Source organism: Notamacropus eugenii, chromosome 1, assembly GCF_028372415.1.
Source record: "Notamacropus eugenii isolate mMacEug1 chromosome 1, mMacEug1.pri_v2, whole genome shotgun sequence".
Classification (NCBI taxonomy): domain Eukaryota; kingdom Metazoa; phylum Chordata; class Mammalia; order Diprotodontia; family Macropodidae; genus Notamacropus; species Notamacropus eugenii.
The window spans coordinates 237,846,210-237,872,700 of record NC_092872.1 but is presented as its reverse complement, the minus strand read 5'-3'; the positions used below and the strand labels follow the sequence as shown (position 1 = coordinate 237,872,700).

The 26,491-nt window shown below is 37.3% G+C and overlaps 1 protein-coding gene across 1 annotated transcript in view; it reads right to left on the bottom strand.

The window, feature by feature from the left end:
• MICU1 (mitochondrial calcium uptake 1) overlaps positions 1-26,491 on the bottom strand; it is a 283,476-nt gene that overhangs the window by 34,769 nt on the left and 222,216 nt on the right. Inside the window, exon 9 of the mRNA XM_072628225.1 lies at positions 23,323-23,460. Within this exon, the coding sequence (XP_072484326.1) occupies positions 23,323-23,460 (138 nt within the window). The remainder of the gene's footprint in view (positions 1-23,322; positions 23,461-26,491) is intronic.

Below are 26,491 nucleotides of genomic sequence, written 5' to 3'. Positions count from 1 at the left end.
GATCCTCAGAGCTTAGAAAAGCACTTGGCCCACAGTTAGTATTTAAAAAAAAAATGCTGTTCATCTATGAATAAGTGACCAAATGAAAAAGCATTTATTAATCAATGACTCTGTGCCAAGCACTGTACTAAGTCCTGGGAACATGGCTCCTACTCTCAAAGTGCTCACAGTAAAATGGGAGGTACCACAATACACACAGGAGGTTTCAGCTGCAGGTCAGAGGGAAGGGTCTATGATGCGTAGAGTGCAGAGGCAGAGCAGATGATAGATGACATCTCTTCTTTTATGTCATTCCCACATTTGAATCATGTGACAGTGCCAAGGATATGGTGGGGAGAATTTCTTCTGGGTCTTCAGTAGCCGTGGTTGCGATTCCCAGTAGCAGCTGCCAGGAGACAAAGGCCCATTTCTCTCCATCTATCATTCTCATTTGATCAGTGAAGCTGTGAGGTGAATGGAGATTGCTTGTGTGGGATGCCACCTATTCCTTTGTAAAGGATTCCTGCCTCATTCCTCCTCTCCCATTTTAGAGTCATAGAATTTTGTAACTTTAAGGAAGGACATTTTGGAGATCATCTAGTCCAGTCTTCATTTTTTTATATATGGGGGAGCTTAGGCTCAGAGAGGTTAAATAACTTGCCTGAAGTTATATAGCTAGTTATGAATAGACCCAGGAATAAAAACTGGTTCTTTTTTTTCTGGCACAATACTTTTTTCCACTATACTGCCCCAGTGCTTGATGACATAAGTAAACAGGCTTAGTATCTAAGACTCAAAAGAGTAAATAAATCTCTCTCTCGGGTGGAATTCCTTGGAAGGCAATCAGATGTTTCCTTGGTGGTTTGTGTGAAGGGCTGTATCATCATCCTTTTCCCATAACCCAATAGGAAGCAGCAGCTTGCTGCTTATGGAAAATCATCTTTAAAAATCTTTTGCTTTACATAGAGCATAAAGACTTGGAATCGTGAGATCACAAAAGCTGGTCCCACCATTTATTACCACTATGATCCTGGGTCAGGCTACCACCTCTCTGAGTTATCAATTTAGCTGATATTTTACCTCATATTTCATAGGGCTGTTGTGATGATTAAATAAAATAATGTAAAGTATTAAAGAAACGTAAGTTATTGCTATTATTTAGATGCTTTACAAAGAGCTAACTTTCATATAAAGGACAGGGAAAAGTTTTCCAAAGAAGGTTAGGCCACTGTATTCTATATATTAGGGGACTATCAGAGCTACTGATAAAATATCTGAAAAGAATTACAGAAAGATTAATGATAAAGAAAACAAAAAGAAACAGAAGGAATCACCTCAATCCAGTTCAGAACTACACAAAAAGATGGCCAGAAGGGGATGGAGCCATGTAGAGGGATTGTACCAGGGAAGTCAGTGTGAGCTCAGGTAAACTTGGAAGCCAGCAGAGCAAGGAAGAGAAGCTGTGCCAGGGAAGCCTGAGTGAATGCAGTAAGCAGGCCAGAAGCTGGCAGGGGTGGGAAGAGGGTCTATGCCAGGGAAGTCAGCATGAGCTCCTGCAAATGGACCTGAAACTAGCTAGTACTCTGAACAGGGGAGATATAAGCCATATGAGTTTTCATAATTGAGGACCTGAAGCCAGATTTGATCCCTGGCCTGTCAGAACAGAGGTAGGGGACTAAACAAGCTCTCTGAGGTTACTGGCCCTGAAGGACTGTGAGCCACAGTAGGAGACAGGGCCAACTCAGTATCTAGGTGCCAGTTTATCCAATATCCCCTTGGGGTCTGGTAGAGCCAGAAAGTGGGATGAAACCAATTCCTTACAGGGCACTGTGCAAGTAGAAGATAATGATAATAGTAATAATCATAATGATGACGGTGGCTAGCATTTATGTACTGCTTTAAGGCTTTATCATTTGAACATCACAACAACCTTACCAGGTAGGAGCAATTATCCCTATTTGACAGATGGGAAACAGGCTAAGAGAGGTTTAGTGACTTGGCCAAGGTCAAAGATGTAGGAAATATCTGGGAAAGGATTTTAAATCAGGGCTTCTTGACTCCAAGTCCAATACTCTACCCATTCTCTAACAATCTGTATGAGATCAGAACTTGTGGTGGACCACCACAAAGGGCTTAATACCAGCTACCTCATCCAGAGATGAGCAGTGGCATCCAGGCTACAGAAAGGACAGAACCAAGAGAGGTCTACTTAATTCATCTTAGAGCTTTGGAGGAGAGGGCCTGAGCACAAAATCCAAACTGAGAATTTAAGTGGAAAATGTAAGTAAACAGAAGAAAACAATGAGGTCAGTGAAGAAGTTCTATGAGTTAATGGAAACCTAAGAGGTAAATATAGAGAGTAATTCTACAATAAGTACAAGCAAAGTTTCAAGAGAAAAAAAAATAGCCACAAAGACTATTACAGTGGCTAAAATAAATACATATAAAAAAAATGAAACAAGATATAAAAAAATTAAATTATACATAAAACAAGAGTTAGGAAAGAAAATAAATAGCCTAGAAGAGAAAGTGTAAAACCTTACCCAAATAACAGACTACCTACAAAACAGAATAAAGCAAACAGAACTCAATTTTATGAGACAATAAGAAGTATTAGAACAAAGTAAAATCACTGGAAAAAAGTATAAAGAAGGGGTGGAGTCAAGATGGTGTAGAAAGACATAGATACAGAAGCTCTCCCCACACAGCTCATAAAAAACCTGTAGAGAGGGACTCTCAACAAAATGTGCAGCAGCAGAAGTGGAGAACAATAGAGTGGAGGAGATTTCCAGCCCAGGGTGACCTGAGAGACCCACAGGAAACATCTGTTGCACGGGACGTAGAGCAGAGCCAAGCCTAGCCTTGTCTGGGCAGCGCGGCTCCTGAACAGCCCTCAGGGGCAGAATCTCCAGTCGCAGAATCCCCAGTCCCAGTAGCAGCGGTTCCCAGATCCTTCAACCCACAGGCGCTGAAGGTCAGTGACAGGGTTTTTTCAGCTGGCCAGGAAGGGAGAAGGGCCTTCCCATAGTTCCAGCAGCAGGCAGCAGCCACAGAGGCTGCACAACAGCCCTTACAGACCACTCCATTGTTGGAGTGTAAAAACCCCTGGGGGCACTGAAGAGCTGAGTCTTACCTCAGTCCTGAGGCAGCTGGTCTTTGTCTCGCACTGAATGGTGGCCCTGCCCATCCAGCTTATCTGAAAATCAGCCCCCAGTGCTGACTTGGTGGAACTGGAGGCCAGGTGGCTTTGGAGAGGAAACTCTGCTAGGAATCTGGGCACAAAAATCCCTCTCTGCGTCCAGACTAGTACAGGCTTGATTGTGCCACCTTGGGGGAACTGAGATCTTAACAGATATTTAAAAAGTATACCCTATTCTTGACAAAGGACCCAAAAGTCAAGTAACTGGTTGGGAAAATGCCCAAAAAAGGGAAAAAAAATAAGACCATAGAAGGTTACTTTCTTGGAGAACAGGTATCTTCTCCCATCCTTTCAGAGGGGGAAGAACAATGCTTACCATCAGGGAAAGACATGAAAGTCAAGGCTTCTGTATCCCAAACATCCAAAATAAATATTCAATGGGCTCAGGCCATGGAAGAGCTCAAAAAGGATTTTGAAAATCAAATAAGAGAGGTGGAGGAAAAACTGGGAAGAGAAATGAGATGCAAGAAAAGCATGAAAAGCAGGTCAACACCTTGCTAAAGGAGACCCAAAAAAATGCTGAAGAAAATAACACCTTGAAAAATAGGCTAACTCAATTGACAAAAGAGGGTCAAAAAGCCAATGAGGAGAAGAATGCTTTCAAAAGCATAATTAGCCAAATGGAAAAGAAGGTTCAAAAGCTCACTGAAGAAAATAGTTCTTTCAAAATTAGAATGGAGCAGATGGAGGCTAATAACTTTATGAGAAACCAAGAAATCACAAAACAAAACCAAAAGAATGAAAAAATGGAAGATAATGTGAAATATCTCATTGGAAAAACAACTGACCTGGAAAATAGATCCAGGAGAGACAATTTAAAAATTATGGGCCTACCTGAAAGCCATGATCAAAAAAAGAGCCTAGACATCATCTTTCATGAAATTATCAAGAAAAACTGCCCTGATATTCTAGAACCAGGGGGCAAAAAAAGTATTCAAGGAATCCACCGATCACCACCTGAAAGAGATCCCAAAAGAGAAACTCCTAGGAACACTGTGGCCAAATTCCAGAGTTCCCTGATCAAGGAGAAAATATTGCAAGCACCTAGAAAGAAACAATTCAAGTATTGTGGAAATACAATCAGGATAACACAAGATCTAGCAGCTTCTACATTAAGGGATCAAAGGGCATGGAATATGATATTCCAGAAGTCAAAGGAACTAGGACTAAAACCAAGAATCACCTACACAGCAAAACTGAGTATAATACTTCAGGGGAAAAAGTGGTCTTGCAATGAAATAGAGGACTTTTAAGCATTCTTGATGAAAAGATCAGAGGTGAAAAGAAAATCTGACTTTCAAACACAAGAATCAAGAGAAGCATGAAAAGGTAAACAGTGAAGAGAAGTCATAAGGGACTTACTGAAGTTGAACTATTTACATTCCTTCATGGAAAGACAATATTTGTAACTCTTGAAACTTTTTTCAGTATCTGGGTAGTTGGTGGGATTACACACACACACACACACACACACACACACACACACACACACAGAGAGAGCACAGGGTGGATTGAATAGGATGGGATCATATCTTAAAATAATGAAATTAAGCAGTGAGAAAGAAATATATTGGGAGGAGAAAGGGAGAAATGGAATAGGGCAAATTATCTCTCATAAAAGAGGCAAGTAAAAGACTTTTCAGTGGAGGGAAAAAGGGGGGGGTGAGAGAAAAAACATGAAGCTTACTTTCATCACATTTGATGAAAAGAAGGAATAAAATGCACACTCATTTTGGTATCAAAGCCTATCTTACAATACAGGAGAGTGGGGGAGAAGGGGATAAGCAGGGTAGGGGGGACAATGGAAGGGAGGGCAGTGGGAACAGGGAGCACTCTTGGGGAGGGATAGGATCAAAAGAGAGAATAGAAGAATTGGGGGGCAGGATAGGATGGAGGGAAATATAGTTAGTCTTACATACCACGACTATTATGGAAGTCATTTGCAAAACTACACAGATATGGCCTATATTGAATTGCTTGCCTTCCCAAAGGGAATGGGTGGGGAGGGAGGGATGACGAGAAGTTGGAACTCAAAAGTTTTAGGAACAACTGTTGAGTATTGTTCTTGCAACTAGGAAATAAGAAATACAGGTAATGGGGTATAGAAATTCAAAAGAGAAGATGGGGATAAGGGCAGGGAGGGATGTTAGAAGGGAGGACAGATTGGTGATAGGGACAATTAGAATGCTTGGTGTTTTGGGGTGGGGGGAGGGGAGAAATGGGGAGAAAATTTGGAACCCAAAATTTTGTGGAAATGAATGTTGAAAACATAAATAAATAAATTTAAATTAAAAAAAAAAGTATAAAGAAAATGTTAAGCACCTACTATTTAAAAAAAAAACCTGACCTAGAAAATAGGTAAAAAAACCATAATTTAAAAGTCATTAAACATATTAAAAACCACAATGAAAGAAAAATGTAGACTCTATATTTTGAAAAAATCATAAAAATGTCCATATATGTTAGAAGCAAATGGAAAAGAGTAAACAGAAAGAACATGTCGATCACCTCCAAGAAGAAATCCTGAAAACTGAATAAATAGCCAGGAATGCCATAGCCCAAGTCCAAAGCTTCCAAGTTAAAAAAAAATGCTGCAAGCTGACAGAAAGAGTTCAAGTACTCAGAGACCACAGTCAAAGAACCATACCAGATTTGGCTATGACTATTATAAAGGATAGTAAATCTTAAAATAGCATAATTGAAAAGGCAAAAGATAAAACCTTATAACCAAAAATAATAGCCTATAGGGTATAATCCTACATGGGAAAGATTGTTAGCCAAGTAGAAACTCTGAAATTCAAATGCAGGGGTCAAGAATAACTTAGAAAGATAAATACATTTAAGCAATTGGAAGGTGCTAAACAGTAATGAAGTTCTGACATTCTAAAAGGGAGAGGAGAGCCAAGGGTCCCTTCAGAATCTCAATATCTTGAAGGGTCACAGAAGAAGTTAAATATCTGCCTGGTTTTCTTCCATAGGTTTAGTTTAGTGAGAGGAAAGGCAAGAGAGGAATGTACCTGGGAGGAAAAAAGGAAGAAGGAGGAAGGAGCAAGGAGCAAGGAGCAAGAATCTCCCCATCTCCCTCTTTCTGAGTCAGATTAAGGAGAGCTGAATATATACATACAGAATTTGCTACAGAGAAACATAAAACTCAGTAGTGACATAGGCAGGGATAAGGGAAGGGAAGAATAGGGCATAAAGAGAAAAGATTTAAGGAGGGAATAGTCACAAGTAATGCAAATTTCAACTTGGGATGAGGGAAGGGAGGGTTGATCATGAGGGGAATATTAAGCAGAGGAAGAAAATGTAAGAACCAGATCTAAGGGTGAGGACTGGGTGAAGAGAGGAGGGGCAGAGAAGGAGAAGATCAGTTCAACTGTACATCACTAGTGCTGATATGATTCCTTCTCTTTCTCCACTGCCTTTCTTTGTAAAGGCGGCGGGTGGTGTAAGAAAAGAAGAAAAAGTACAGTCAGTCCTCAATATTCTCTACATTTAACTTTTGTGACCTTTAAGCATTTGTATCATTTTATTCATAGCCTCTTTAACTTTTGTAGTGGTAACTGTGCACATTTAGGGCTGTGTGCAGTAGAGAAAAAATGAGAGGTGTAATACACAAATTTATGTCCACAAAAAGGAGGGAAGTATTTGTAAAAGCATTAATGAATCTGCTCCAGAAAATGCAAAAGTAACCTCTCAAGGGGTGGTGAAGACATTGAAAAAATGGAAAAGGCGCTAAGTTAATGGGTAAATGAACTGATGGTCACTCCTGACCTCTTGCCAGTTGCTCACCTGAGTGAGCATCTCACCCTCCTCATGTCAGTGGGATCCTGGTGTGGCACATCTGGGAACAGTTCAACCACAGAGCCAAAAGGGAGATTAGAGAGGACAGGTTGCCCTTTTCCCTTTTTTACCTAAAGGTGTTCTGACCTTGTTGCTCTTTCCCCTTCATCCCATCTGGTGTTGCCTTTCCTCTCCCCTGCATTTTATGGGTTATTTCATGGCTACTGTGTTAGGAAAAGTGTATATTATCAGAATGAATGATTTGTTATAAAGAACTGTATACAGAAAATATATTTTCAGCAATCTGTAGCAAAAGATTATAGTTTTTAGTGGTTGTGGGAACTAATCCCCTATGTCCCATGCATTTAGTAAATCAACATTCATGTTTTTGACTTTTGTGTTGTTTTTGAGGAATGTTACTTCCATGAAAGTTGAGAATTGACTGTATAAGCACTTGGAAGAAAAATTATAAAATTACAGGGAGACCACAAAGTGCTCTTTTTAGATTTAGACAAATCGAATGAAAAGATAAATAAGAAAGATATTAATGATCTGAATGTAATGTTAGACAAGTTAGCTATATCTCTGATGATTGTGGTTGTCCTTCATTCCTGAAGAGGATCATGACATCATAGAGGTGATGCTATGACAGACGATTACTGAATGGGAATATAAAGGAAAATACATATTTTCAGTTGTGCATGGCACTCTTTTGCAAAACTGATAATGTGCTAGGGTACAAAATGTAAAAGATTTTGCACAAAGTCATTGAGGTTAAAATTAGAAGAAAAACAGTTATCTGGGAAAAATGTCTCCAGCAAATTTCTTTAATAAAGCTCTCATATCTAAGGTCTGACATGGAGAAATGATTCAAAAATATAAGAATACAGGCAATTTCCTTAATAGACAAATGATCAAAGCATATGAATAGGCAACCCTCAAGAGAAGAAAGGCAAATTATCAACAACCAAATAAAAAAAAATGTTCCATATTACATAAGAGAAATATAAATTAGAAGAACTCCCATCAGATTTTCAAGCAAGGTTAAAAAAAGGAAAATGACAACTGTTAAAGGGATTGTGGGAGGATAAGCACATAATGCAATGTTAAGAGTTGTGAAGTTGAAGTATCATAGGATCATAAATTTAGAGGACATCAAGTCCACTCCCCTCATTTTACCTTTGAGGAAACTAAGGTGCAAGTGACTTGTCCAGGGTCATTCAGTGTTCCATGTGGAACCATGCCCCAAAAGTCAATGAACTGTGCATTCTCTTTGACCCATTCATACCACTCCTAGGCTTATGCCCCAAAGAGATCAAATAAAGAAGGAAAGGATTCATATAAACAAGAATAATTACAACAATACTTTTTGATGTAGCAAAGAACTAGATACAAAGTAGGTGACCACTAATTGAGTAAAGGCTAAACAAATTATGGTATATGAAACAGAATATTATCATGCCTTGATAAATGAAAGGAATGAATTCAGAGAAACCAGGTAGGGCTTGTATGAAGATGCAGAAAAAAGATGTAAAGTAAAGCAAAACAACAAGAACAAGTTAGAAAATGACAAAAATACTCTAAAGGAAAACAACTGTGAAAGACTTAAGAACTCTTAATATCATGATGAAATGATGGGAATGTGACCACTCTATCCTTGAATCTGTGATAAAGAAGAAGAGGAAATCTGGACATGTTTTGACATGCACCCTAAGTTTGGGGAAAGGACATTTGAAAAAATTCAGAGGAAAGATTAGGTAGGATCTCATGGGCTAAAATACTTTAGGGTTAGTCAGCTCAGAAAAGATGTTCAAGAATGAAATTCACAACCAAAGGATAAAGAGACAATTGTGATCACATAAAGTTAAAAAGATTTTTTATGAACAAATCCAATATGGCTAAGTAATCTTTTTTTATAGGGAAATAAGTCAATAGATTAAGGAAAATTTTTTGCAGCAAGTTTCTCTGATGAAGGTCTTATTCCCAAGATGCATAAAGAAATGACTCATATTTATAAGAATAAAAGCTTATAAACCAATATCTTACATTGTATACCAAAATAAAGTCCAAATGGGTATACAATTTAGATAAAAAGGCTGATACTATAAGCAAACTGGGAGAGCAAGCAATAGTTTACCTGTCAGATTTATGGAGAATGGAAGAATTTATGACCAAACAAGATATAGAACACATTAAGAAATGCAAAATGAATAATTTTGATTATATTAAATTGAAAAGTTTTTATACCAACTGAGCCAATGTAACCAAGATTAGGAGGGAAGCAGAAAACTGGGAAAGAATTTTTATAACCAGTGTCTCTAATAAAGGCTTCATTTATAAATATATATAGAGAACTGAGTCAAATTTATAAAAATACAAGTCATTCCCCAATTGATAAATGGTCAAAGGATATAAATAGGCAATTTTCAAATGAAGAAATTAAAGCTATCTATAGTCATATGAAAAAATGCTCTCAATCACTATTGATTAGAGAAATGCAAATCAAAACAGCTCTAAGATACCACATCACACCTGTCTGATCGGCTAACATGACAAAACAGGAAAATTATAAATGCTAGAGGAGATGTGGGAAAATTGGAACACTAATGCTTTGTTGGTGGAGTTGTGAACTGATCCAACCATTCTGGAGAGCAATTTGGAACTATGCCCCAAAGGCTATAAAGCTGTGCATAACCTTTGACCCTGAAATACCACTTCTAGGGCTGTATCCCAAAGAGACTCTACAAATGGGTAAAGAGCCCACCTGTACAAAAATATTTATAGCAGTTTTTTTTGTGGTGGCCAAGAATTAGAAATTGAGGGGATGCCCATCAATTAGGGAATGGATGAACAAGTTGTGGCATATGAATGTAATAGAATACTATTGTGCTATAAGAAAGGATAAACAGGTGGACCTCAGAAAAGCCTGGAAAAATTTATATGAACTAATGCTGAATGAAGTGAGCAGAAACAGGAGAACACTGTACATAGCAACAGTATGAGATGACTGACTTTAATAGACAGCCCTTCTCAGCAGTACAAGTACCTAAAACAATTCCAAAAAACTCATGATGGAAAATGCCAGCCATATCCAGAGAAAGAACTATGGAGTCTGAATACAGAGTGAAACAGACTATTTTGTTTCGTTTTTTTTCTTTCTCGTGGTTCCTCCCATTCAAATTCTTCTATACAACATGACTAATATGAAAATATGTTTAATAGGAATGTATATGTAGAGCCTATATCAGATTGCATGCTATCTTGGGGAGGAGGAAGGGGAAGGAGGGAAAATTTAAAATTTATGGAAGTAACGGTTGAAAACTAAAAATAAATAAACTTGTTTAAAAAAATGATGAGCAGATAGACTTCAGAAAAACCTGGAAAGACTTGTATGAACTGATGCTGAGCAAAGGAAACAGAACCAGAAGAACACTGCACATAGTTACAGCCACACTGTGAGATGATTAACTTGCAATGCAAGGTTCTAAGACAACTCCAAAAGCTCATGATGGAAAATACTATCCACATCCAGAGAAAGAACTATGGAGTCTGAATGCAGATTGAAGTATACTATTTGCTCTCTCTCTTTTTTGTTTTTGTTTCGTCTTTCTTGTGGTTCATTCCATTAATTATAATTCTTCTTTGCAACATGACTAATGTGAAAATATGTTTAATGTGAATGTATATGTAGACCAGACTACATGCTGTCTTGGGGAGGGGGGAGAAAATTTGGAACTCAAAAGCTTGTGGAATTGAATACTGTAAACCAAAATTAAATTAAATTAAAAAAATAATAATGATATTAATAACAATAAATACAACTTTTTTCAGGCCTTAAAAAAGAATAAAAGTCATTCTCCAATTGATAAATGGTCTAAGGACATGAACAGGCAGTTCTTAAGGGAAGAAACTGTCATATGGAAAAAAGAAAAAGTCACTAATTATTAGTGAAATGCAAATTTAAACAATTTTGAAGTTTCCTACCTTTTACCCATCAGACTGACAAAGCACACACACAAAAGAAAAAGACAAATCTTGCTGGAACTGAGAGAAAACAGGCATACTGATGCACTATTGATGGAGCTGTGAATTAGCCCAACCCTTCTTGAATGTAATTTGGAATTATGCACAACAAGCTACTAAACAGTTTATGTCCTTTGATCCAGCTGCACAAAGACATGAAAGAAAAAGGAAAAGGTACCGTATGTACAAAGATATTTATAGCAGCTCTTTTTGTATTAGCAAATAAGAATTGTGGTACAAGAATATTATAGAATACTATTATGTGTTAAAAGAAATGAGTTTTAAAGAGACATAAAAGACTGGTATGAACTGATACAGAGTGAAATGAATAGAATCAGAACAATTTATACCAAGGGCAGCAAATCATCGTCCGAACTCCACCACCTTTTTTTGTATAGGCTAGAAGCAAAGAATGGTTTTTACATTTTTTTAAAAAATAGTATTTTCCCCCCAATTACATGTTGACAATCTTTAGTATTCATTTTTATAAGATTTTGAGTTCCAAATTTTTCTCCCTCCTTCCCTTCTTCTGAAAATGGTAGGCAATTTCATGTTAGTCACACTTGTGAAAGAAGAAACAGATCAAACGAAAAAAAAGAAAAATAAAGTGAAAAAGTATGTTTCGATATGCATTAAGAGTCCATCAGTTTTTTATCTAGATGTGGATAGCATTTTCCTTCAAATCCTTTCTACTTGTCTGGATCATTGTGTTGCTGAGAAGAGCTGAGTCATTCATAGTTGATCATTACAATGCTGCAGATACTGTATATAATGTTTTCATGGTTTTGCTCATTTTACTTTGAATCAGTTCATACAAGTCTTTCCAGGTTTTTCTGAAATCTGCCTGTTCATCATTTCTTATTGCACAGTAGCATTCCATTACATTCATATATCATAGCTTGTCCAGCCATTCCCTAATTGCTGGGCAACCCCTCAATTTCCAATATTTTGCTACCATGAAAAGGGCTACTTATAAAATTTTTTTTGCATATATAGGTCCTTTCCCCTTTTTTTATGATCTATTTGGGATACAGACCTATTAGTGGTATTGTTGGATTAAAGGGAATACACAGTTTGGTTGCCCTTTGGGCATAGTTCCAAACTGTTCTCCAGAATGGTTGGATCAGAGTGTATTAGTATCCCAATTTTCCCAAATTCTCTCCAACATTTATCCTTTTTTTTTTTGTCATGTTAGCCAATCTGATAGGTGTGAGGTGGTACCTCAGCGTTGTTTTAATTTGCATTTCTCTAATCAAAAGTGATTTAGAACACTTCTTCATATGCCTATAGATAGCTTTGATTTCTTCATCTGAAAACTGCCTGTTCCTTTGACTATTTATCAGTTGAGAAATGACTGGTATTTTTATAAATTTGCCTCTGTTCTCTACATATTTGAGCAATGAATGGTTGTTATATTTTTTTAAAGAATGAAAACCATTCTTAGCTCTAGGGCCAAATTTGGCCCCAGAGAGTGGAGTACATAGAGAGTAGTTTGGTGACCCCTGATTTATACTATAACATGAGTACCATAAAAATGAACAATTTTTGAAACACTTAAGAATTCTAATAAATTAAATGATCACTCATCTTTCCAGATGACTAATGAAGAAATGATATGGGCTAATATATAGAATAAGAAATGGATTTTTGGACATAATCTAATAATGGAATTTGTTTTGCTTGACTGACTGTGTTTATATGATAAATGGGAGTAGGGGAGACTGAATGAGGACAAAAAAAGAATGATAGAAAATGGAAAAAAATCAATTAAAAACAAGGAAAAAAGGGACAAAATGTGGATATCCAAGAATCTCACTAATCAACTTATGTTCTGAAAAGATGTGTACAGAAGATGGAAGCAAGACCAGGTAATACAAGACGAATATAAGATTGCAGCATGGTCCCATCAAAACAGTGTCAGGAGTGCTAAACTTGGTATAAGCTGAGGCTATTGAGGGAAGCAAACAAGTAAAGGATTATTATTATTATTATTGGCTATACTGGAAGAAAATGGAGCATCAATGAAAGGGCAGGACCTTTGTTTGGTATAGCTGAGTTGAGGAAAACTGATAACAGGGAGGCAGAACTGCTTGATTCCGGGGTTTCTTTCCCCAGCAAACAAGAAAGTACTTTTCCAACAGAAAAAAACAGGACCAACAGAGAGGTGATACTCAAAATAAGTAAAGAGATGTTATGATGTCGAGGATAACAGTGCTAGCCAAATTTTGGAAACAGTATCTCATGCTATTTTCATGGAGAACATGGGAAGATATGGATTATAAAATGATTCAATGAGACAAATGGATTAATGTGAAAGCATTTATTAAGTTATCACTATGTGCAAAGCACTTGGGACATGGAGACTATAAAGTGACTACAAAGTGACAGAAAATAAAATATCACTCTGTTCTTGGAAACTGTGCCTTATGACTTGACACTCTTGACACTGCTGGAATTTGCTGAGTCTGCTGCAAGGAGTCAGGGGGTGGGGGGAGAGGAGAGGAAGATTATGTTACTTTGATACAGGAAATGAGACCAGTACAAGAATATAAGCCTGGTTTACAATATAAGCCTATCTGTAAAATTTTATGGAACTGTATGATGGGAAGGAAAGAGCTATGGAATGGAGGCTGGATAGCTACTTCACAGAACCATAGAATTTCAGAGTTGGAAGGAACCTCAGTGATCATTTAGCTTATCCTATACTTGAAAAAGATCCCTTCTATTAATAAGTGTTCATTTGGGCTTTGCCTGAAGACCTCCGCTGAGTTCATTTCAATTTTTAATTGAAAAATTGTAGCTCAAGTAGTCAGAAAGTTTTTCCTATATTAACTTCTTGGTAACTTCTACCCTCTGGGGCCAAAGAATGTTGGCCCTTCAAATACTTGAAGATGGCTATTGCTTAAGTCCTCTATTCAAATGAGGTCCATCTACATATGGAATGATCTTGAGGCTGTTAGATGTCCTCTAGACAGTATCCCTATAATTGGATTGATTACTGAAATCCAATCAGAAGAGACAAAGGGCCACTTGACTGCAAACATTCTATTTCTTATGCAAGTACACACATGTGCTAATCACAGCAAACTGGATTTTTTCCATGCTAACAGCCAGCAGACTAGTGGAAATACTCAGTACATTCCCTTAAAATTTCTTTATTAAAGCAAGCAAACAGAGAAGGAATTATGTTTTACTACTAGATGTCTACAGTTTCCCACAGTTGGGGTGGATAAGATGAGGAGGAAGTGAAGAATGAGCTCCTCTGTGTCTGTGGTGTGATTCAAACAGGCAGTGGATGAAAGTGCAAACAGCCTCTGCCTTGGTTTTTAATTAGTTACTGAAGCCATTTTACCAAGCTGCCCAAAGTTACACCTATGTTCCCGTAAAAGACAGACTAATTCCCTCCTCTCTGCTTCCATGAATTCTCCTCCCCCAGAAGAGTCTCTCATCTGCTTACCCTCCTGCTTCATATTTTTACTGCTTTAGTCCTGTGCCAATAAAAGTTACCATGAATACAGACCTCAAGTTTTTCTCATTAAATCATTTTATATTAGAAGTAATAAAAGTTAAGCCACCAGACGCATTATAAAGTTACTGCTGAATTTGGTCACATATACATAGGTGCAAGTTGTAAGAATCTGGTATGCATAAAACAAGGTGATGATATTTCCATCAAATTGGAACACATTAATAATTACTTTGTACACATCACTTTATTTCATGGTGTGAATGTCTAGAAGTTAACATGGGAAAATCTTGGATTTTTTACTGTTAAATGTCTAGATTTATGGCCAATCTCATGTTTTATCTTATGCATAAACAGAGGCAAAAGTCAGTTACTGATGTTCCCAAGCAGAAGCCAAACCTCTCAGGGCTTTGCTTTTTTGGACTTTGCTTCTGAGTTTCTAAACAAAATATCTCATTATAGCCATTCCTATCCAGATCTCCGGTCTTCAGTGGAGTCCAAACAGAGTTACTAATACTCTGCTACATCACGATTGGCTGTGAGAAAGAGGAGCCCCTGGGAGCCAAAAGGCCAATGATTGGAAAGGTCATCCTGAGAGTTGGTGCTGCCCAGGGAATGCTGGGGGAAAGGCCCTTGTAAACATTTAATTTTTTAAAAATATCACTTTAAACCCTGGTTTCCGGGATAAGAACTCACTATTTGACACAAACTGCTGGAAAAACTAGAAAATAGTATGGTAGAAATTAGGCATGGACCAACATATTCCCCATATACCAAGATAAAGTCAAAATGGATTCATGATTTAGACATAGCAAGTGATACCATGAGCAAATCAGGAGAGCCAGGAATAGTTTACCTGTCAGATTTCTGGAGAAGGGAGGAATTTATGACCAAACAAGAGACAGAGAACATTATGAAATGCAAAATGGGTAATTTTGATTGCATTAAATTAAAAAGATTTTGTACAAACAAAGCCAATGCAACCAAGATTAGAAGGGAAGCAGAAAGCTGGGAAACAACTTTTACAGCCAGTGTCTCTGATAAAAACCTTACTGCAAAAATATATAGAGAACTGAGTCAAATTTATAAGAATATAAATCATTCCCCAATTGATAAATGGTCAAAGGATATGAACAGGCAGTTTTCAGATGAAGAAATTAAAGCTAGCTACAGTCATATAAAAAATGCTTTTAATCACTATTGACTGGACAAATCCAAATTAAAACAACTCTGAGGTACCACCTCATTTGTATCAGATTGGCTAATATGACAAAACAGGAAAATGATAAATATTGGAGAAGATGTGGGAAAATTGGAACTCTAATGCATTGCTGGTGGAGTTGTGAACTGATCCAACCATTCTGGAGAGCAATTTGGAACTATATCCAAAGGGCTATAAAACTGAGCATACTGTTTGATCCAGCAATAGTAGTACTATATCTGTATCCCAAAGAGATCATAAGAAAGGGGAAATCACCCACATGTACAAAAATATTTATAGCAACTCTTTTTGTGGTGGCCAAAAATTGGAAATTGAGGTGACACCCATCAATTGAGGAATGGCTGAACAAGTTGTGGTATATGATTGTAATGGAATACTATTGTGCTATAAGAAATGATAAACAGGTGGATTTCAGAAAAACCTGGAAAGACTTCCATGAACTGATACTGAGTGAAGTGAGCAGAATCAGAATATTTTACACAATAACAGCAATAGTGTGTGATGACCAACTTTGATGGACTTAGATCTCAGCAATACAATGATCGAAGGCAATTCAAAAACACTCATGATGGAAAAGGCTATCACCTTCCAGAGAAATAACAATGGAGTCTGAATGCAGATCAAAGCATGGTATTTTCTTTGTTGTTGTTTTTCTTTCTCATGGTCCTATTCCATTCCTTTCTACTTCTGCAGGAAGAGAAGCTGAGGGGCAGAAAAGGGGAAGATGATACTAAGAATCACAGTTTTTAAGAGTATCTATAAATACTCAGTTAGCTATTAACGCTCTAAATTTAGATCGTTGTCCAGGGAGTAATGAATGGACATACTGCTGGAGGAATCAAACAGTATTAATCTTGACATTAACACTATAAATAAAACCAGTAGACCAAAGGAAGTTATAGATAAATGGAAGGAGGATTTACAGGTTTTTCTTGGGAAGGCAAAATCAGAAGTTAGCAAAGTTGGCTTCAATGTGTGCAAAAAAGCAAAATTTCATAGGATACTTGGTTATTTTGCATTGTATTGTATTGTAGTATTCATGATAAGCATTTGAAAAGTAACTACCATGAATGTAATTGATGTTTATATGTCAATAATTGTTGCAGAAGATAAAATAGAGAAATTTTGTGAAGAACTCAATAACGTCCTCCAAATTAAATTAACACATTTCAACATTCAGTGACTTCAAAGCAACAGCAAAGGATGGTGAAAAATATGATGGAAATTATAGTCAGGGAGTGAGAAATAAGACAGGCTAACAGCTTGTAGCCTAGATAAAGAAGACTCACAATTATATATCATAAATTCTTCCCCCCCCAAAAGACTCTGGAGATGTTGGAAATGGAATACATCAAAGAACATCACAGAAAATGGACCTGATTTTATTCTAGCAGACAGGAAATGACTATTTACCAAGGTAAAAATTATTTATTAAACAATTATATTCAAGTTGGACACTGACTTCTTAAGACAAAGATTAAAATTGCTATCAAATTAGAAGAAAAAATGAACATGAGACAATATGCACATGTGAGGCAAGACCAACAACTATTTAAACAAACTGCTGATGCAAAAGTAAATGGAAAACGGATAAAATAACAGACATTCACAGAGATGACTGTCATCCCATTCACTAAGGAAGCTAACCCAATGCATATTAATTGATATAAGACCAAAAAAGCTGAGAATCTGCTTCAATCAGTAAACACTTCATCTCGTTGCCAAGATGAGACAGAGAAGCTAAGTCATCTGTTTAGAATATAAACTGGATGGTCAAATCCTATGGAGGAGAATGGTGGACAATTAGGAGCAACACTACTTCATATACCAGTGAAAGTTGGAAGCAGAGGGAAAAACAAATTGATAAAAAGTTGGGCACAAGGCCCATTTAAGTCAGATAATACAAAGAACAGTAAGGAATGAAACTGGAAGGAGGACAACAAGCAGACAAAAATGGAAACTCCATCAAGACTTATGTAGCAAACTCTTTTCTCTCTCAGTGACAGTAAAACTATCACATTGGGAATTGAGCATGTACAAAGATATTTATTTAACACCCCAATGTGATGTTATCAAGAAGTACAAAAGAAAACAAAAAAATGGGAAAAGCAGGTGGATTAGACCAAGTGTGCACAGAGTTATGGTCGTGAGTTGTGAAATATATATACATACCATAGTTTCCAAAGAAGTTAGGATATGAATAACTGAGAGGTGCATGATGGATGTGAATATGCTGTAAAATATTACCAATGAACTGTGCAGAAATATCATAAAAATATTATTAGAGACATGGATGGCTAGAAAAGGAAGTGGGGTAGTCATGCAGTGAGAATGAAGGATCACTGGTCGACAACCTACTTTCTGCATTGGCATCCACCTCATGTCAAGAGCTCTAAAGGAAGGTCCCTATTGCCCCCACCACACACACACTGGGTGGTCCTCTAATGGAGGATTTAAGGAAAGATATGGCTGGGAGTCACCCAGGATGAGAAGGCTCAGAAAGAAGGGCTGCTATCCTGTCATACTGAAGAGGGGACACACTTGCTTTGTCTGGTCCCTTGAAGACAGAACTAATAAAGGCAAATTTAGTTTGAACATAAGGAAGAACTTCTAACAATTACAGTTATTATAAAGTGGAACAGGCTGCCTAGAGAGGTAGTGATTTATCCTCTACTGGAGATCTTTAAGCAAAAATCAGCTGGCCAAGAGTGCTTTGTAGGGGAGATTACTGTTTAGCTATTGGTTGGCTTAGATGGTCTCTGAGACCCTGTAATAGTCAGCATTTATACTGCTGTTTAAGGTTTGCAAATTACAAACTCATTGGATCCTCACAACCACTCTGTGAAACAGGTGCTATTCTCATTTTTCAGATGAGGAAATTGAGGTTTGGAGAGGTTAAGTGACTTCCCCAGAGTCAGACAGGTAAGAAGTATCTGAGGCAGGATCTGAATTCAGGTCTTCTTGACTCCAAGTTCTATCCAATGCTCTATCCATGACACACCTTAGCTCCCTCTCTATGATAACAAAGATTCATCCAAATACAAACTAAATGCATGCTTCTTTTCACAAACATTTGTTAATTGGATTACATATTCATCTTCATGGTCTCTCTCTTCACTCCAAACCATTCTCTATTTAGCCATTAAGCTGATTTTTGTAAAGCACAGGTCTGATCATGTCACTCCCCTACTCAATGAACTCCTGTGGCTCCCTATCACCTCCAGGAGCAAATACAACATGCTTTGGTTGGCATTCAAAGTCCTTCATAACCTAACCCTCTCCTACCTTTCCGGTCTTCTTACACCTTACTCCCCTCCCAGTGAAGCTAGTCTCCTGACTGGTCCACTAACAAGACAAGATTCTACCTCTCTTAGCTCTAGGCATTTTCTCTGGCTGTCTCCCATTCCTGGAATGCTCTCTCTTCTGCTCTTGACTACTGATCTCAATGGCTTCCTTAAGTCCCAACAAAAATTCCACTTTCTATAGGAAGACTTCCTAACTCCTCTTAATTTCACTGTTCTTTTAATTATTTCCTATTTATTCTCTCTATAGCTTGCTTTGTATGGATTAAATTGTAAACTACCTGAGCACAGGGACTGTCTTCTGTTTCCTTTGGCATCCCCAGAGTTTAGCACAGAGTCAGACCCATGAAAGGCTCTTAATAAATATTTACTGAATTAACTCAGTTTCCACCAGCTGCTAAAAAGGAAAATGCAAAAGCACAGCACAGTTATTGAGTTCTGAATAAATGCTTATCATTCCCAGGAGGGCCTTCTTTTTTGCCCAGTACGCTGCATTTATCTGCTTGATATAGACCACCCCACAGAAACAGATTAATATGAAAAAAAATTTATGCCTTCTTATCAACATATCAGATACCTTAAAAATGGAAATGCAAAAAAATACTTAGAAAGCAGGATGTAGCTTTCTCATGTAATGAGAAAGGTTTCTAAAGGGACAAACCACTCCCCTTAGAAGGAAAGACTTTTGACTGAACTGCTAGATATATGAACTACTTAATCAAAGAGTATGAACAATCAATCTCAAAATTCTGGGCCAGGAACAAGTTTAGTACTATTTTCACCAGATGATAAAATATATCTTTTGCTTTTTATTTCCAGTCTTCAGGCCTGAAATTAGTTTTAGTGAAGCCTGAAATGCTTCCTTCTTCCAAGACAGAGGATGCCAACATCTAATTTCTTGTTTTGTTTTGTTTTTTTACCATAATTAAATAATAAAGTGATGAATTTAGCTCATCATAATGAACAATTAATTCCTAAGAAGGAAACATGTTGGTTGATCTGATGATATTTTTTACCTATCAGAGGCAAAGTTCATACATATGTAAATACTACATACTAAAGACCAGATGGGGTAGTTCTGAGCATATGACATCCAACTTCTTAGAATGGACTCTTGATTACACCCATATGATCAATTAAACATGTTTTAATCTTATTTGCGATGTGTTTTATTTTTATGTGCCATTTGTTTACAAATACATGTCATTTCACCGAGCCTTCCCTTATAATCAAGATTTTAAAAAAGTTAAAGAAATCAGTTCATCAAAATTAAGTCACACTATCACCTGATTATGTCTGATAGTATTTACAATATTCCATACCCATAGTCTCTCTTTTCTGAAATTAAAGGAGGGGTATTTTCTCCATTCTTCTCTGGGGCCAAACAGTCATAGCAACTGTTTAATTTCATTTTAAAGAGTTTTTCCCTCCATTTCTCTATTGTTGTCATTGTGTATACAGTTCTGGTTTTTCATATTGTGGCAATTCATTTCTCACTGGGCTGTACTCGGTTCTCCATCATGCCCCAGAAACCTCTTCATTCTGGGAGATCACTTCCAGCATGGAAGTTTTCTCTGCCTCTGAGGTGGAGCCTCCACGTAAGGAGAGGACTCAACTCAGCTACTTCTTCAGGTCTCACCAGGCTTCACTCCAGATTTCTCCACTGTCCCCTACCCCCCAAACCCTACCCCTAACTTTCTTTTATGTGTTTGTTTTCCACCATTAGAATGTAGCCCCTGTAAGGTAAGGTCCTTCTTTTGCTTGTACAGTAGAACTTCAGTTTACCAGTAACCTGGTTTACATATACTTCACTGGACGAGGAAATATTTTTCGCAAAATCTGTCTTGCAGGATGAACAAAAATTCACAGTACGAAAATTATGTGTGGACTTGAACAGCTGGTGAAGGGATGATGCTCAACTAGGGCAATGGTTTTTTTTGAACTCATATACGACTGCATGCAGTCTAGTCTCAGGGAAGGAGGGGGAGAAAATTTAAAACTCATGGAAGTGATTGTTGAAAACTGAAAACAAATTAACTAAAAAAACATCAAAAACCAAATATTGGTAGATAGATTCCTAGTTAGAAGTGAACGTAAAGAAAAAAATCAGTGAGTCAAAACGTGAAAGTGATTCTAAAAAATGAAAATAAGTGAAGGCAGTAGTGTTAGTCTTACTTTTAGTGAAAGTAGCATAAGAGAGAACACTCCTGATGATGTTCCCATAGAAGGAGGTTCTCCTCCCAAACAATAACCCTTCCTCCCCCTCCTCCCTCTTATCTCCCTCATGCCAGCCATGACTCTTCTCAAAGATAAAGTGCAGGTCAATTTATTTTATTTTCAGTTTATACTGTGCACTAATCATTGCGATTGTATTGCAGGTGCATTAGGGACAAAAAAACTTGCTTAAAATTATAAATAATTATTTTTACATGAATATTTTTGGGGTTGTGGTACTGATCATTCAACTTTACATTATTTCCTATGGGAAAATTCGCTCTGCAATACGAACAAATCACATGACAAACAGAATCTCAGAAAGAATTAAATTCATAAACCAAGGTTCTACTGTAGTTGTATTCCCAACACTTAGTACAGGACCTGACAGTAAGTGCTTAATGAATGCTTGTTGACTGACTTGCTGAAAGTCTTTCTAAGCTCCTCAGAAAAGTTTATATTCCTTTTTAGTTTTTAAATAGAATAATAATATTCCATCCAGAGTCCACCATGTGTTTGTTTAGCCATTCCTCAATAAAGGTACATCTATTTTGTTGCTACTTCTCTGTTACAATAGGAAGTGCCTTACTAAAATGACAAAAGAGACACATCTCTATTGTCTATTCATATATTCACTCCACAAACTGGCAGTGGGATCTCTGGGTCAAAGGATATGGGCATTTTAATTACTCTTTTAAAAAAGGTATGTTTCCAAATTACTTTCTAGAATGTCTGAATCAAATAATAGTTCTACCAAAGGTGTATTACTGTGATGTGGCCAGTTTTTTTTTTAAATTTCAGGTCAATTTCCTATCTATTTCCCAAGAGGCTAATTTTGCCCAAAGGAAGGAGCATGGGGCTTGAGTTGGGAGTTACAAAATCATAAGATGCTAGCATAAGGAGAGATCTTTGAGATTTCACTTTCTAAGGAGGAAGCCTTGGGTCCAGGAAAGGTGAGCAATTTTCCTGAGGTTACAGAGCAGGGTCTTTTGATTTTTGAACCAGCAGTGTTGTCACTATTCCACATTGCCTATATATACCCAGCTCTGACACTACCTGGCTGTGTGACAGAGTTTTTTAACCAGGCTTGCTTGTTTTCTCAAGCAATAAAACAGAATCCTATTTGTCTCACCAACCTACATCAGAAGGCTGGTTTCTTTAAGGTCACACCTATCACTCTTGGAGGTTGTCACTCTATTTACAGCCAATCCCCTCTCTCCCTAATCCCAGCACCTCAGCCATGCTAGTCCCTATGCCCCCCTGGGAAGTTTCCTCCAGAGCTCCATGCTGGGGAAAGACTTAACTGGCCATACTTCACTCCTTGATGTTACTCCCTCACCCCACCTGAGCCTCCTTTTGTGTCCTCCCTCATGATAATGTAAGCTCTTTGAGGGCAGCGACTGTCTTTCTTCTTGTTTTCATTTGTATCCCAAGAGGTTAGCATAGTCCTGGCACATGATAAGCGCTTTACAAATTCTGGTTACCTGTCTGCCTACACCTGAGCATGTTAATAGTTGTCTATGGCTAATCTGAGTAGGAGGATTAGTTCAAAGAGTTATTACACTGAGGTAGCAAAAGGTATGGAACAGCTGAAAGACCAATGGGTCTGAATCCATTTTGAAAGGGCATGGGCTCAAAGTCTTGCTCTGCTGTTTTCTATGTTTACTGACAAGTCACGTGACCCCTCAGCTTACTCCACATGTAAAGTGAAGGTGGATTAGATGCTTTCTAAGGTTGTTTCTGGCTTTAAATTCTATAATTCAAGGCAGAAGCATTTTGAATGAAGAAACCATTAAATCTCAAGGGATAATTATTGGCAGTACTGGAAAAAGGCTACATTTCCCAAAATGCACCAACAAAAAGCACCAACCAGGGTTAGCTGGGAAAAAAAAAGAACCAAGGAAGAAGGGTGAAGAAGTTTTTGAAAGATGGTATATATAGATTGTTGGACAAACAGGAATTCTCAAGTTGATTTGGGATCTGCGTGGATCAAGTGAAAATGGTACTGTACATGGTGGGTAAACAGAAGTGTTGGAGGTTTTGTGGGAGTGGCAGACACCTTGCAGAGCTGTGCAGATGCAGACTGGGAATCACACCTATGGCGGCTTCTCCTGATACAGTCAGAACTACTCACCTTCCCATCCTTGAAGTGTTTCTTGAGCTGCTTCTGCATTACTTTCAATTTCTTGGACTGGACCCCACTGTAGGCCAGCAACATGCCACCAAATTGCCTCTCAGTGATTCGTCCATTGACAGGGTCCTGACGCTCAAACTAAAAGAGAGAGAAAAGGGAGAATTTCACCACATGCCAATGTGTCAACATGCGAGAGCGTAATTATTGTGTAAGAAAAATCCTAGAACATTCCTGACAGAGAGCACAGGACAAAAATGTTTATGATGGAAAGGTCTGCTTTTGGGAATTATAGAGAATTTAGCATAGAATGAAAAAAGTGTCATGTTTTACCTTTTATAAAGTACTGTTGTTATAACAACCCAGTGAGATCCACAGTACTGGAATTATAATCTTATTTTACAAACAGGGAAACTAAGGCTCAGAGAAGTGAGTAACTTACCCAAAGTCATTTGGCTAGTAAGAAACCGGCCACCTCCAAGGCCACTGTTCATTCTACCTCCCCTAAGAATCAGGCCTGAACTCTATCCTTGGGCTCTGCCACTATGTTATATTGAGTAAATGTCTAATTTTCCTTCTGTGTAAAATGGAGATGCTGTAACACATTCTTTATCTGCCTTGCAGGATTATTGGTGAGTCTCAAAAAAGATATAAAAACTGTGTTAGTTCTTAAGGAAAGAATAAATAAGTTTGGCTTTTGATAATCCATGCCAATGTTCCCTCAAGCACAGATAATCAAGACTTGGCAATCTGACCAGTTATTAAAAAAAAGTTATATCAGCTCTCCAGACTGCATTTATTAATGTAATTATTGTGCATTGAGGTTACCCAAGTTCCTTAGGGTATCTTCCTTTCAAAGAAGATAAATGTGTTTTCAAGCTTCCTTCAACATTATAACCAAAGGTGAAGACATGCATAGAGACTGAAACACACACACACATACACACACACACACCACAATACAACACAACTGCAGAAAAGAATCATAGCCTGTCTCAATGATGTTCTTTATTTTTCTTACTTCACCGCAAAACTAGTGGAAATCACTAAATGTATTTAAATAATGCATATCCCCTTTACCAGTCTAAGGGGTCGGCAGAAAATGGTATAAAATTTCCATCTAAAATGAAGAGAATGAGAACAAGAAAAAGACTGTTTAGGTGCTAGCTGTAATGTTAATGTTACTCATGAATACAGGGAAGTAATGAAATGGATAAAAAAGCCTCCAGAAGCTCACTGCAACAGGAAAAACTATTAAAGATGTGGGGATAGTAAAATTTCTCCTTAGTCTATCATGGGAAACTAATGACTGCTGGGGCACTTCCTGATTCTATACATGAAAGGGTACAATCCTGCTCTGGCAGGATAAATATGTATGGACTTCTTTTCCTATAAATACATCAAATTAAACATTTGTTTAGTACCTCTTTTTTTAAAAAATAAGTTTTTATTGATATTTTCTGTTTCTTACATCATCATAGTTATTCCAAATATTCCTCCCCCCTGCCCACTTCCCAGAGACAAACAGCATTTATCTTTTCCCATGTGACAAACAGCATTTTTTTAGAGGAAAAAAAACCCAGTCCAGCTGATGAGCACATTGAAAGTGCAGCATGTGACACCTGTGTACCTCCTACCTCCCCAAAGGGGTGGATTGGAGGCATCCTCTCACATCTCCTCATTTGAGTCCTGCTTGATCTTTCAGTCCACAACTCCTTCAACACTGACTAGTCACTTTTTGTCATTTTGACCAATTTGCAGAATTTGAGGTGAAATCTCAGGGCTGTTTTGATTTGCACTCATCTTATTATTGGTGATTTAGAGCATTCTTTCATGTGGTTGTAAACTCTTGGCAAATCTTTTGAGAACTGTTTACTCATTCCAGCTCTTGGCACAGTGCCTGGCACACAGGAGACACTAAATAATCTGATACAGATTTTTTTCTCCGATTCAACCACCTCCCTTCTTATCCTAGGTGCATTAATTTTGTCTGTATAGAAGCTTTTCAGTCTTAAGTAATCAAAGTTGTCTACTTTATCTTTTGCAATTGCCACTATCTCATTTGGGTAAGAATATATCTCCTATTCAGAGCAGTGAGAAGTATATATTTCTTTTTGAATTAAAAAAATGTCATTATCTTTAATATTAAGGCTACATATCAGTTTTACTGTGGAATATGTTGTAAGGTATTAGTTTAAGCCTAATTTCTGCCACACTGCCTTCCAGTTTTCCTAGCAGTTGTAGGAGTTTTTTCCCCCTAGGTAATTTGTTTCCCACTTTAACAAACACTGGGTTATTTTATTCTACTGTTTCTGATCCTTCCTTGTCTAGTTTGTTTTATTGATCTATCTTTTTCATCCCATACTAGATGGTTCTGATAGTTGCCATTTTATGTAATATAGTTTGAAGTCTGGAAGTGACATTCTCCCATTCACCCTACTTCTTTTCATCATTTCCCTTGGTATTCTAGGTCTTTCATTTTTCTCAATGAATTTTATTATTTTATTGAGTTCTATAAAGTCCTTTGGTAATTTTATTGGTATAACATTAAAAGTATAAATGCATTTTGATAGCGTTATTTTTATTATATTAGCACAGCCTTCCCCTGAGCACTGAATATTTCTTCAACTTGTAAAGTTTTTCTTCATTTCTTTTAGGAGCACTTTGTAACTGAATCTATTCAAGTCTTTTGTGTACTTTGGTAAGTCAGTCCCTGGATATGTTATGCATTTTGTATTATTTCGAATTTTCCATTATTTCTATTATTGCTTCTTTGGTCTTATTACTATGTAGAAATGCTATTGATTTTTGAGGATTTTAACCTGCAATTTTGCTTTAGTTATTAGCTATTAATTGTCTCAATCAGTATCTTTGCTTATTCCCTAGGATTTTTTTTAGCACCTCTTATAATGAAAATACAACCTTAAATAATTTCAAGGAGGGAATGGGGAGCTCTTCATTGAGCTAGATTTTAAAAGGTCATAATAATAATAATGATAATAATAGCTAGCATTTTTATAGTGCTTACTATATACCATACACTATGCCACATGCTTTACAATTAATATCTCATTTGATCCTCACAAAAACTCTGGTGGGTAAGTGCAATTATTATTGCCATTTTACAGATGAGGAAAACTGAGGCAAATAGGTTAAGTGACTCGCTGAGGGT